The 12,848-nt window shown below is 44.3% G+C and overlaps 1 protein-coding gene across 1 annotated transcript; it reads right to left on the minus strand.

The window, feature by feature from the left end:
* Window positions 1-4,598: 4,598 nt before the first annotated feature.
* HMGN2 (high mobility group nucleosomal binding domain 2) lies at window positions 4,599-9,365 on the minus strand. Its single transcript, XM_054011916.1, has 6 exons — window positions 9,120-9,365; window positions 7,784-7,828; window positions 7,190-7,219; window positions 6,798-6,848; window positions 6,031-6,126; window positions 4,599-5,505 (listed from the first exon to the last, which is right to left on the minus strand). The coding sequence occupies exons 1-6, from the start codon at window positions 9,132-9,134 to the stop codon at window positions 5,470-5,472; spliced, it is 273 nt and encodes a 90-aa protein (XP_053867891.1). The 5' UTR covers window positions 9,135-9,365; the 3' UTR covers window positions 4,599-5,469.
* Window positions 9,366-12,848: the final 3,483 nt, after the last annotated feature.

The following is a 12,848-nucleotide window of genomic DNA, read 5'->3' on the forward strand; positions in this document are numbered from 1 at the left end:
TTAAGGGGACAGAGAGGCAGATATACCACTTAAAATTACATACATTCATTGTTTAAAAGATTTAAACTAGGGCTGTCAAGCGATTAAAAAAATTAATCGCAATTAATCGCACTGTTAAACAATAATAGATTGCCATTTACTTAAATATTTTTGGATGTTTTCTACATTTTCAAATATATTGATTTCAATTATAATACAGAATACAAAGTATACAGTACTCACTTTATATTTATTTTTATTACAAATATTTGCACTGTAAAAAACAAAAGAAATAGTATTTTTCAATTCACCTAAAACAAGTACTGTAGTGCAATCTCCTTATCATGAAAGTTGAACTTACAAATGTAGAATTATGTACAAAAATAAAAATATAAAACTTTAGAGACTACAAGTCCATTCAGTCCTATTTTTTGTTCAGCCAATCACTCAAACAAGTTTGTTTACATTTGCAGGAGATAATGCTGCCTACTTCTTGTTCACAATGTTACCTGAAAGTGAGAACAGGTGTTTGCATGGCACTTTTGTAGCTGGTGTCACAAGGTATTTACATGCCAGATGCGCTAAAGATTAATATGTCCCTTCATGCTTCAACCACCATTCCAGAGGACATGCGTCCATGCTGATGACAGGTTCTGCTAGATAACAATCCAAAGCAGAGCAGACCAATGAATGTTTATTTTCATCATCTGATTCAGATACTACCAGCAGGTTTTCTTTTTTGGTTTGAGTTCTGTAGTTTCCACATCGGAGTGTTGCTCTTTTAAGACTTCTGAAAGCATGCTCCATACCTCATCCATCTCAGATTTCGGAAGGCACTTCAGATTCATATATCTTGGGTCAAGTGCTATAGTTATCTTTAGAAATCTCACATTGGTACTTTCTTTGCATTTTGTCAAATCTGGAACAAAAGTGTTCTTAAAATGAACATGTGCTGAGTCATCATCTGAGACATGAAATATATGGCAGAATGTGGGTAAAATAGAGCCAGAGACACAATTCTCCCGCACGGAGTTCAGTCAGAAATTTAATTAATGCATTATTTTTTTAACGAGCGTCATCAGCATGGAAGCATGTGCTCTGGAATGGTGGCCAAAGCATTAAGGGGCATACAAATGTTTAGCATATCTGGCCTGTAAATACCTTGCAATGCTGGCTACAAAAGTGTCATGCGAACGCCTGTTCTTACTTTCTGGTGACATTGTAAATAAGAAGTGGTCAGCATTATCTCCCATAAATGTAAACAAACTTATTTGTCTTCGCGATTGTCTGAATGAGAAGTAGGACTTAGTAGACTTGTAGGATCTAAAGTTTTGCATTGTTTTATTTGAGTGCAGTTATGTAACAAAAAAATAATCTACACTTGTAAATTGCACTTTCACAATAGATTGCACTACAGTACATATGAGATGAATTGAAAAATACTATTTTATCATTTTTACAGTGCAAATATTTGTAATAAAAATATAGTGAGCAGTGTAGACTTTGTATTTTGTGTTGTAATTGAAACCAATATTTGTAGATATTGTAGAAAAACATCCAGAAACATGTAATAAGTGTCAATTGGAATTCTACTGATTAACAGAGCCATTAAAACTGCAATTAATTTTTTTAAGTTAATCAAGTGAGTTAACTGCAATTAATCGACAACCCTAATTTAAAGTTGAATGTATCCTTTAAGTGTGACTCTATTTGAGAAATGACTAAACAGAAGTGACACTCTCTTACTCAACAAATCTGCTTTCTGTGCATATTCAGTTCCTAACTTGGCAAAGTAAGCTTTTGATCTAGTTATCTCTGCAGCCAACAAAATTCAGCTGACAAGTCTTTTGCGGAGCCCATTACAACATGCTAGTAGTGTTTTCACTGTAAAAATCTAGGTTAAAATATTAGTTCGCCCTATTCTAATTCAAGCACTCATTGTATGTTAGACCATGACATTGAGGGGAATTGTTAGTTTAGTATGTTCTTACACAGGCCCAAAAATGCAGCCTGAAGCCACATGTGACCAAAAAAACCCCTGTAGTGGAACTACCCCCTCTATGTACCAGCCCAGAATGCAATCTGGGGCCAGATATGACCCAAACAACCATGCAGTAGAGCTAGCAGATGTACTTGTACTGTAAGGACAAGGTGACTAAATACAGCTTTTGTTTTGTGAACAGACTACCCTATGAGAGTATATATGAGGGCTGTCAAGCAATTAATTGCAATTGAGCACATGATTACAAAAATTAATCACACTGTTAAACAATAGAATACCATTTATTTTAAATACTTTTGGATGTTTACTACATTTTCAAATATATTAATTTCAATTACAACACAAAATACAAAGTGTACAGTGCTCACTATACACCTCTACCCCAATATAACGTGGTCCTCCGGACCCAAAAAAATCTTACCACGCTATAGGTGAGACTATTATATTGAACTTGCTGTGGGCCCCCTGCTCCTTGTCCCCTGACTACCTCCTCCAGAGACCCCTCTCCCTAATCACCACCCCCTACTCAATCCCCCTGCTCCATCCCCTATCCACACCCCCTCACAGGCACTCACCGACAGCAGTGGGAAGCGGAGCAGCCTGGCCCCAGCCCGCTCCACTCCGCCAGCTCCCTGCGGTGGCGCTCCACTTCCTGTGGCCGGTGAGTGTAGGGAGGTTGGGGAAAGGACGCCCCCCGTACTCACCTGCAGCGGGAAACAGAGCGCTGCGGCAGGGAGCTGGCGGAGTAGAGAGGCTGGGCTGCCCCGCTTCCAGCGAGTGCAGGAAGGTTGGGGAAAGGATGCCCCCCATACTAACCTGCGGCAGGAAGCGGAGCACCGCGGCCCCAGCCCACTCCGCTTTCCTTGCCCAGGCCCCAGCCATGCCGCTGAGGAGGGGAACAGGATTGGGGAAAAGTCCCACACTCACTGGCAGTGGCGGAAGCAGAGGAGCCTGGCCCCAGCCCGCTCCTCTGCCAGCTCCCAGCCACAGCGCTCTGCTTCCTGCCCCAGGTGAGTACGGGGGGCGTCCTTTCCCCATCCTCCCCGCACTCACTGGTGGCGGACACACTGATCCGCCGGAGCGCTGCTTTACCATGACCTATGTGAACCTGTGTTGTATCAGGCTGGAGGTGTATTTATTACAAATATTCACTGTAAAAAAAATTATTTTTCAATTCACCTCATACAAGTACTGTAGGGCAATCTCTTTATCATGAAAGTTGAACTTACAAATATAGAATTATGTACCCAAAAATTGCATTCAAAAATAAAATGTAAAATTTTCAAGCCTACAAGTACACTCTGTCCTACTTCTTGGTCAGCCAACCACCCAGACAAACAAAGTTAGTTACAACTTCCAGGAGATAATGGTGCCTGCTTGTTTACAATGTAACCTGAAAGTGAGAACATTCGCATGGCACTGTTGTAGCTGGTGTTGCAAGAGCTTTGTGCCAGATGTGCTAAAGATTCGTGTCCCTTCATGCTTCCACCACCATTCCAGAGGACATGCTTCCATGCTGGTGATGGGTACTGCTTGATAACAATCCAAAGCAGTGTGGACTGATGCATGTTTGTTTTCATCATCTGTCAGATGCCACGAGCAGGCTGATTTTCTTTTTTGGTGGCTTAGGTTCTGTAGTTTCCGCATCAGAGATTATTGCTCTTTTAAGACTTCTAAAAGTATGCTCCACACCTCATCCCTCTCAGATTTTGGAAGGCACTTCAGATTCATAGATCTTGGGTCAAGGGCTGTAGCTATTTTTAGAAACCCCACAGTGGTACCTTCTTTGCGTTTTGTCAAATCTGCTGTGAAAGTGTTCTTAAAATGAACACCATGTACTGAGTCATCATCTGAGACTGCTATAACATGAAATATATGGCAGAACACAGGTAAAATAGAGCCAGAGACATACAATTCTCCCACAAGGAGTTCAGTTAGAAATTTAATTAACACTTTTTTTAACGAGTGTCATCAGCATGGAAGCACGTGCTCTGGAATGGTGTCCAAAGCATGAAGGGGATATGAATGTTAAGCATATCTGGCATGTAAATACCTTGCAATGCTGGCTATAAAAGCGTCATGCGAATGCCTGTTCTCACCTTCTGGTGAGAAATAAGCAGGCAGCAGTATCTCCTGTCAATGTAAACAAACTTGTCTGTCTTAGCGAGTGGCAAAAGCAGTAATAGGACCTGTAGGCTTACACGGTTTTGTTTTTGAGTGCAGCTATGTAACCAAAATAGTCTGCATTTGTAAGTTAGACTTTCACAAAAAAGAGATTTCTCTTCAGTACTTGTTTGAGGTGAATTGAAAGATACTATTTCTTATGTTAAACTATAAATTTGTAATAAAAATAATATAAAGTGAGCACTGTGCATTTCGTATTCTGTGTTGTAATTGAAATTAATATTGAAAATGTAGAATAATTTTAAATTGGTATTCTATTGTTATAAGTGCAATTGCACTTTTTTTTAATCATGATTAATTGGAGTTATCACATGAGTTAACTGTAATTGACAGCCCTAACAGATTGATTGACATATATCACTTTCCCACCTTTGACATGGCAACATGTCTGAAGGAGAAAGGCCAGAGAAAGCAGAAAAAGTATTAAGAACAGTCCAAGCCAAACCGTATCCAGCTTTATTAAAGGTACTTTTCATAAACAATCATGGTAATTCAGGCAGGACATGGGCTACAATCTGCAACATTTTACAACAACTTCAAACTCCCCTCCCTCCATGGACTATCAAAACGTAAAAGTTACTATATAAAACCATTGAAGAATCTTCATTTCATACTTGGACAGGGAAAAGTTTAGAGTGAGGGTGGACACTTTCACATTTAGCATGTTGTTTAACAACTTTTCACAAGCCTACCCTGACTTTTAGAGGAAAACAAAATTAAAACTGCAGAGTTTTTAATTTGAAGATCCACAATATAAAAGGCTCCTTTTAGAGCCTGCACATCCCAATTTTGACACTGAAGTCTGGATTGCCTGACAGTGACAATGCATTAGATTTTAGAGTGATAAGTCCCAAAATGGCTTTTGTCATATTTAAAGGAGTGATAAGCTATATGCAAATGACTACGGGAATGAGAAAAAAGAGGGCATTACAAACCAGTTTTAAAATTGGCAAGCAGGCATGTTGGGACCTTCAATGTTCACTCCAATGCATTTCACAAACCTAAACTTATATGCAGCATCAGGGAATCCCTCCTCTTCATGTCCAGGAAGAGCCCTCTCCTAATAAAACAAAAAAACCAAGGGGACATACTTTTTTTTTTTTTTTTTTAAAACTGGGTTCTGAGAGAGACATTTTTGCCCCTGTTGCTCCCCAAAAAACACAACAACGAAGCATTCTGTGTGCTAACAACATAGCTTAAAAAAAAGTAAAACAAAATTCTGCATTGTTATAAAACTTGATAAAAAATAGTATTTCAAACTGTACAGTCACCAGAAGTACACAGTTATCAAAAATTCACACAATTCACTTGGCATCACCAGCACCTTCAGCTTTCTGTGCCTGAAAGAAAAAGGAGAACTAGTCAGTGCACTGTGCAGATTTACACTCACTTCTCACTTTGCACAAAGCAATTCATAACAGAATCTGGGAAGAAACAAATTATAGCCCACCCCAACCATTGAGGATCTCAAAAAACTGTGCTTTGTTACAGTTATCAGCTCACAATATTCATCAAGTGGCATGGAGAATTAGAGGAGCCTTAGAAGCAAGCCTGAAGTTATTTTAATGCTATTGGTGCATAGAAAAGTAACAGTGCATGACGTAAGTGACAATTTAGCGCTGCTGCTTTCAACTAGCACCAAACAACTTTCGTTTTAAGTACACATCATTTGAGAATGGTTGGAACAAACCAGCCCAGAGCAAACCCTTAAATGTAAGTGTGTACATGGCTTATGCCATAAACAAGTAGCCTAATAAAATCAAGTATCAATACCTCTTTTTACAGCACAGGCCTAGACCTGCCTTTACCTAATAACATGGAAAACCTCCGAGTTCATTAAAGTAACTGAGGCTACTAGACTATACCTGGTCTGTTTTGGCATCTCCATTTTCTGCAGGGTTGTTTCCATCCTTGCCAGCATCAGCTTTCCCCTTCTTTCCCTTGGGTAATTTTTCACCCTTCTGCCAAGTGGTGGGAAGATATTAATATTGTTAGAAGTACAAGCATCTTCTCAATACCCGACTATGTACCTGCAAAAGCCCCATAACTGGCATGATGGCGAAACTGTACACTATTTGGAATTTAGATGCAAGTAGGGGAATAGAGCAGTGGTTCTCAAACCTTTGTACTGGTGACCCCTTTCACATAGCAAGCCTCTGAGTGCGACCCCCCCTAAAATATATTTAAAAGTGTTTTTAATTTATAACACCATTATAAATGGAGGCAAAGTGAGGTTTGGGGGTGGAGGCTGACAGCTCATGACCCCTCAGGTAATAACCTGGCAACCCCCTGAAAGGTCCCAACCCCCAGTTTGAGAACCCCTGGAATAGAGTAACACACAAGCATTTAGTTTTCAGAGAACTAAATGTACAGCTTTAATGAGAGTACTGCCCTTAAAGTACTTGATCAGATCTCACACAAATATTCTAAGTAATGAAAGTGACATCAACCCTTCCAAGGATATTTAAGTAGACAAGCAATGTTTTTATTTAATGCATTGACATCGGAGCATTTAAGCCATGATTACCTGTTACCACCAGGCCATGTCTCAAACTAAATAGACCACAAATATACTTTGCATAGGACATTCATGATATTTTACATTAATTCGCTTCCCATGGTATCAACTTACCTTTGGAGCTACCTTTTTAGGTTTAGGCTCTGGCTTCGGAGGAGCAGGTTTCTAGAAGTGAGAAAAACAACTGAAGTGTAGAACCCACAAAATGACAAGCACTTTAAACTCTTGCATTTTTTTCCGATGCCTTGCTTTACAGCAAAAGAAACTTGGGCTGTTTGCCCATGTGTGTGTGTTTCTGTCTCAGCTACCACCTCATTCCTCTAACTTGTAATATAGCACAATAGTCACAACAGGCAACCTTCTCCCAAGTGACCTACTAATGAGCATTCTAGAATAACACCTGATGTTACCTCCAGCAGATCTTCTGTGTTTAATATTCAAGCCCAATATTTTAAAAAGTAGTGTTTATCATGCAACACATGTCATCCCAATAAGAAAATACTTACAGCAGATAACCTTGCTGATCTCCGTTGTGGCTATCAAAAAGAAAAAAGGAAGAAAACAAATTAATGTAACTATCAGAATAGCTGAAAAGTATAAATTAATTATATAATTTAAAGACCTCAAAATAAGTTTGATTCAAGAGTGTAAAAGAGATTAACACTAGAACATTTGACCTGCTTTCTTCACACTACCATGATGAACAGAACACATTGCTTAGATCAGTGGTTCTCAAACTTCTATACTTTTACACAACAAGCCTTAGTGCGACCCCCTTCCCTCCTTATAAATTAACACATTTCCTGCTTGAGGTGAAGTGGGGTTTGGAGTGGAGGCTAACAGCTTGCAACCGCCCCATGTAATAACCTCACTACCCCAGTTTGAGAGCCCCTGGCTTAGATGATGGGCAATATGGGGATACAACTATTAGCTAGGTTGACAAAGGCTAAGATAAAAAGACTTACAATCAAAGTCTTTCAAAGGTTAGTATAAATGAAGAATGATTTGCTCCTTACAATTCACCAAGATGAAATCAAAACTATAATTTTGAAATTCAAACATTTAATGTATAAACTTCCTCAGAAGATAAATCTTCTTACCTCATCCTTAACTTTGGCCTTATCGCCCTTGGAATCTCCTTCAGCCTACAATGAAAAGTACTAGTTACACCAAGAAATTAACAGTACTGAACTAAAAGGGCTGAATGAAAGATAAAACTATCGGTCCCAAGACAGTGTGTTAGGATGCAATTTTTGTCTGTTAGGTTCAGGTAGTTAGATCAAGCAAATACATTTATTTGAACTCTCACTAGGAGGTGGAAAAATATGGCCTGAACTATACTTACTGTTTCACCTGAGTCTCAAGTCCCAGGAGTGCTCCCCATCCTCTCTCAAGCTTGTATGTTTCACTTATTCCACCTAGCTATTGGATTGTTAGCCCTATACACTGTGTGGTGTGGCTACATGCTATTTAAGATCAATGTTGACACCTGGCATCCCTAGACTCGCTAAACCGAGCTGGAACAGCAGTAACTGCCATGCCATAAGAAACCTGGGCAGAGATGAGAGAGCCGCACAATGCAGCTGGACTCAGTGGCAGCACATCTCCTAGAGTCTGCAGAGAGGTGGTACCTCACTTGCCCCGGAGTGTAATGGGAGCCTCACTATTATAAAGGAGAACTTAAAAGCACTCACTGACTCTCTCCCTCCACTCTACCCGCCAGAGTTGAGGGAAGGGGATGTGTAGGGGTGACCGCCCTCTCCTCATCCGCCTCCAGGTTAGGCGGCTACCCCCCGCCCCGGAGGTGGCGAATTATCTCCCCTAGGCTCAGCGCCTGGGCTGCCCCAAGGAGACGCTACTCCCACTGAAGGACCCAACCAGAGCCCTGGTTTTGGCGGCAACTCGGCCCCAGAACCAGAGCGCGGCCGCTTCCCGCCCTTTCCCGCGCGCTCTCGCCTACTTGAGGGAGGGGGCGAGCCCGCACATCCTCCCCCCTCCCTCCCCGCGCGCTCCCTAGCTCCGCGCGGGCACGTGCATCCAGCCGCCCTCCCGCCAAAACCAACCGGATCGAGCCGGCTCCACTCGGCCGCCCATTAATCCCACCAGGCCCAGCCGCCACCCTGTCCATTCGAGCTCCCGCTCCCCCCTTCCCCGACTCAGGCTGCTTCGGCCAAGGCCATTAACCGCGCGCGACGGGTAACGGTCACGAAGTGACTCGCGCTGCCCCGCCCCTCCCCCGCGACCGTTGGGGCCTCGCCCGCGCGCCGCCTCATAACCGTTACCGCCCCAAAGGGGGGGGAGGAGGGGAGAATGAGCGGTTAGTCCCGCCCCCCTCAGCAACGGCGGGGTGGGGGGAGGGAGAGCAGTTTGGGCCTAGGGCCTTAGCCTCGCAAACGGGAGCGGGTGAAGTGGCTGTCCTTCCGCCGCGCCACGTACCTTTCTCTTGGGCATGTCTCCGGGCGGTGCGTGAGGAGCTCGGCTGGGCGGAGTGAGAGGGTCTCGCTAGGGCCGGGCGGTGTGGGCAGGGGAGGCTCGCGTAGGTCGGACGGTAGGGCAGGCGTTGGCGTTAGGTTCCCTGGTCTCTCTCCCGACCCCACTAATTTGAATCGGGTGTTTATAAAGTTTTATATAGAGCCGGACGCGGCCCAACCGGTTCCAGCCGGATCCCCACCGCCCCGCCCGCCCATTGGCCAGCACGGGTCACGTGGGGGAAGGGCCAAACTGGGCGGGGGAGGAGAAAGCGAAAAGAGGAGGTGGCGCGCGCAGCTCTGCCCTCTTCTCCCGTCCCCGCCATGCCAACGCTCGCGCTGCGCCCGCCTCGCGCCTTCCAGCTGCTCCGTGCAAAGCGGCTGCTACAGCCCCCCTTCTCCCCGCCGAACAAGCCGGGGCCTGGCTGTTCACACCCCCAAGGCACCTAGGAGGGAGGGGGGGCTGCAAAACCCGCTTTCTGCCCCAATGGCGGACAGCGCGTAGCTAATACCTGTCAAATATCGGGGGGGGGGGGGGAGAGGGAAGCTTCACTATTCCCGCCCTCCAAATCAAGGGGGGGGGAGGAGTGGGCTGTACATAATTATACTGGGGGGGGCGCTGTGCATCGCCCCACGCCGGTGTAAGGAGGCTCCCGCAGGGCACTAGGGGGTAAGATGGAGGGTAGAGCTAAGGTAGCCTAAGGCGATCGCACCCTGGGGGAAAGGAGAGACCCCTGCGAACCTGCCAGGGCCCAGCCCGGGGGCTGCGGGAATCCTCCCCCAGCTGGGGCCGAGAGGGTGCAGACAGGCCCCTGCAACAGCTGCTCAGCTGCGGGCGGGCGGATCGCGGCCACTGGGCCCAGCGGCCTCCCTCCGCCTAGGCTTGGCGCTGCCGCCGGCGGGGAGGCAGGTGGGAAGGAGCTCCGCGTGGGCGGGCAGCCTCCCCTGCAGCGCACATGCAAGGTGCGGGCTTTCCTACCTCGAGCCAGCCCCCCACGCCCCCGCCTCGTTGTCTGCTGGGGGCTAGTGGGCAGGTTAAGGAGCTGTCCCTTCAGCACCCGCCGGCCCTCCTAGCGTATCCCCCCACACCAGGCACAATCGTGCAGGCCGGCGGGACCACCCTGAGGACGTGGGGACTCCCTGCCCCAGCGCCCGCTGCTCCTCTAGACCCGCCAGCCCCCAGCAAGCCACGTGCGACGGGGGGTTGCTAGCGCCTCGCCCGGGGAACAAAGCTCCGCTCGCGCGGGGGGAGCGCCCAGCCAGCCAAAGCCCACGCGCACAAAGGCAGAGCGCGCGCCCCAGGTTCACACCACACCCGCAGGGATCGCTCCTGAGTTTTAAACGCCGGCCCACCCAGCCCAGGCTTCAAGGGGAAAATGAATCTAAGAAGTTATTTTTTTGAATTGCACAATGAAATCACTCAAAATGGCAACTAAAACGTGGAGAGAGAAATAGCCAAGTCAATGACCAGAGGAAGGAGCAGGCCTTAATCAATGAAGGGCAGGGATTCAGTTAAAGCAAGAGGGTGGAACTGGGTGCTTTAAGACATGCTTTTGGCAATAGTGAAACAGATCAACACTAGGCTGATAACAGAAACTGATTCGAAGCTTCTCTACACGGAGGATAAAATAAATCTCCCCTGCCCTCAACCTGTAAAAATTCCAGGTTTTCCAACAGAAATGGGGGAAACTAATCTTTTAGTGTTTGAAAAGCCCAGAAAAATTAGATTAGGGACTATTAAACAACTCAAAAAAGGTGAAAGTTTGAGTGCTGGTAACCATTATGGATTGTAAATGACTTGTAGAGTCTGCCCCTTTCCCCAGGAAGACAGTTAGAGAAAGAGACCCCATAGTCTATTTCTCCATGTACATTTGCTACACTTTATGTCTGATTGTTAGGTACACAAGTTTTACCTGTGTCAAACTTGTCCTTTTAGCTATATCTTCTCTAGAAGAATAGCACCCCACAGCTTTCTGGGTTGTAACAGGGCTCTTCAACTACACAGCAAGCCTTCCCAGAAAACTTTCCAGTGATAATTATCCATATTATATCTATCTTCCCTCAAGGCTTTTACACCATTCTAAATTACAGAAATTGAACTTTCTTCGTGTAGCTTTAACTCGAAAACTTCAGTGGAAAGACCTATTCCTAAAAAGGTATATATGTACAAACTCTGCGTGCTGTTTTTCACAACCTTTTTCCACCAATTCCTTATTTAAAAAAAATAATAAAAAAAAAAAAACATACCACTGCAGGTCAGGCTGTCCTGGTTTTCATCTTACACCTGAAAATATAATTTTATTTGACCAAAACCAGGTTATTGCACAGAACCTATTCTCTAGTCCCTGAAGGGTACAGTGGAACGGGCTCCCAAGTCCTGTGCTAGGGCTCTACGTGCCCTGTAAAATTTAGACTGCAGAGAAATCCAGCTCTTTAAGGATAAGAGAGCAGGGAACTTAAGAACAATTTCCACAGAAAACCTCTTGAAAGGTAAAGAAAGGATTAAATGAAATGCAGGTAGATAAACACTATAAAATTGACAGCCTTCATTACCCATAGATCTCACGATGCATTATTTGGGAGTTAGCATTAGCTATTTACACAAGAGGATGCACTGGAAGGTGGTTTATTCAGCCAATGTCTCAGGCTTCCAGCACATCACCAAATCAGAAAATCTGCTAATTCACTCCATCTCAACAGGCATAAAGTGGGGAGTCACATATTCGTTAAGGAACACCACCACCACCACCACTAGACCTGGGCATCGTCTTCACTAAATCTTTAAAAAGCAGCTTACGATAGTTTTAAATTTTCAGCTAATTTTAAAAAGGTTTTGTAGTAAAATGCTTTATTCATGTTTGACATTTTAATGATCCTCTTCACAATAATTTTCAGGGTGCTGTTTGCACTACTTAAGTCTTTCAAATCTGCATTTTTTTTAACTGGAGGTAAAAGGAACACTTTAAAAACAGCAAAAGCTGATATTGCATTTGAATGTGCCTCAGAAAAAACATTGTGGAGACATGTTCAGTTGGTTTTGGCCATACAAAAGCACATAAATCAGAGATGCAAAAAACTAGAATGTCAGCTAGTCCATCTCCCTGCCAGTAGGGAATTCAAAACAGGTAGTACAGTGCCCATTTGAGTCTTTCCCATTATCAAATTACTCCACAGCCACACAAACCATCCCTGTTAAGAGCCTCTACAGGTCATCTTTAAACCATATTGAGTAGGAAACATGGATTCATCTTAGTCCCCATGTTCTTGAGCTAAGGCCATCCCAATACTCTGAAGCAGAAGGGGAAAAGCTGTACATGTGGATTGAGTCTTACACTCATTTAGTAGTTCATGATGTAGCTGGCTTTAGCTAAGTTATCTCCCTGCCTCAGACAAGTTCTTTTTAACAAGGTATTTGATTCACAGCCAGTTCTTTCTCCACACCTCTTCCAAAATAATAATAATAAACAAATACAAGTATTGTGCCTGATATTGGAAAAAGACACCTGTGCCCTTCCTTCTTTCAATACTGTAGAGAGGATAATGGAACAAGAATGCAAGTACAAGAGGATATTAAGGGCCAGTAACAACTTCTTCCTCTATACAGCATGGAAGAGGGTCTATATTTTGCTACAGCTCTTTGAAAGCCAGCAGCAGATGTATCAAAACCTGGAACAAAAAGTCAAGGAGGGCAAAGAAG

The sequence above is a fragment of the Malaclemys terrapin genome, chromosome 22 (assembly GCF_027887155.1).
Source record: "Malaclemys terrapin pileata isolate rMalTer1 chromosome 22, rMalTer1.hap1, whole genome shotgun sequence".
In the NCBI taxonomy this organism is placed as follows: domain Eukaryota; kingdom Metazoa; phylum Chordata; order Testudines; family Emydidae; genus Malaclemys; species Malaclemys terrapin.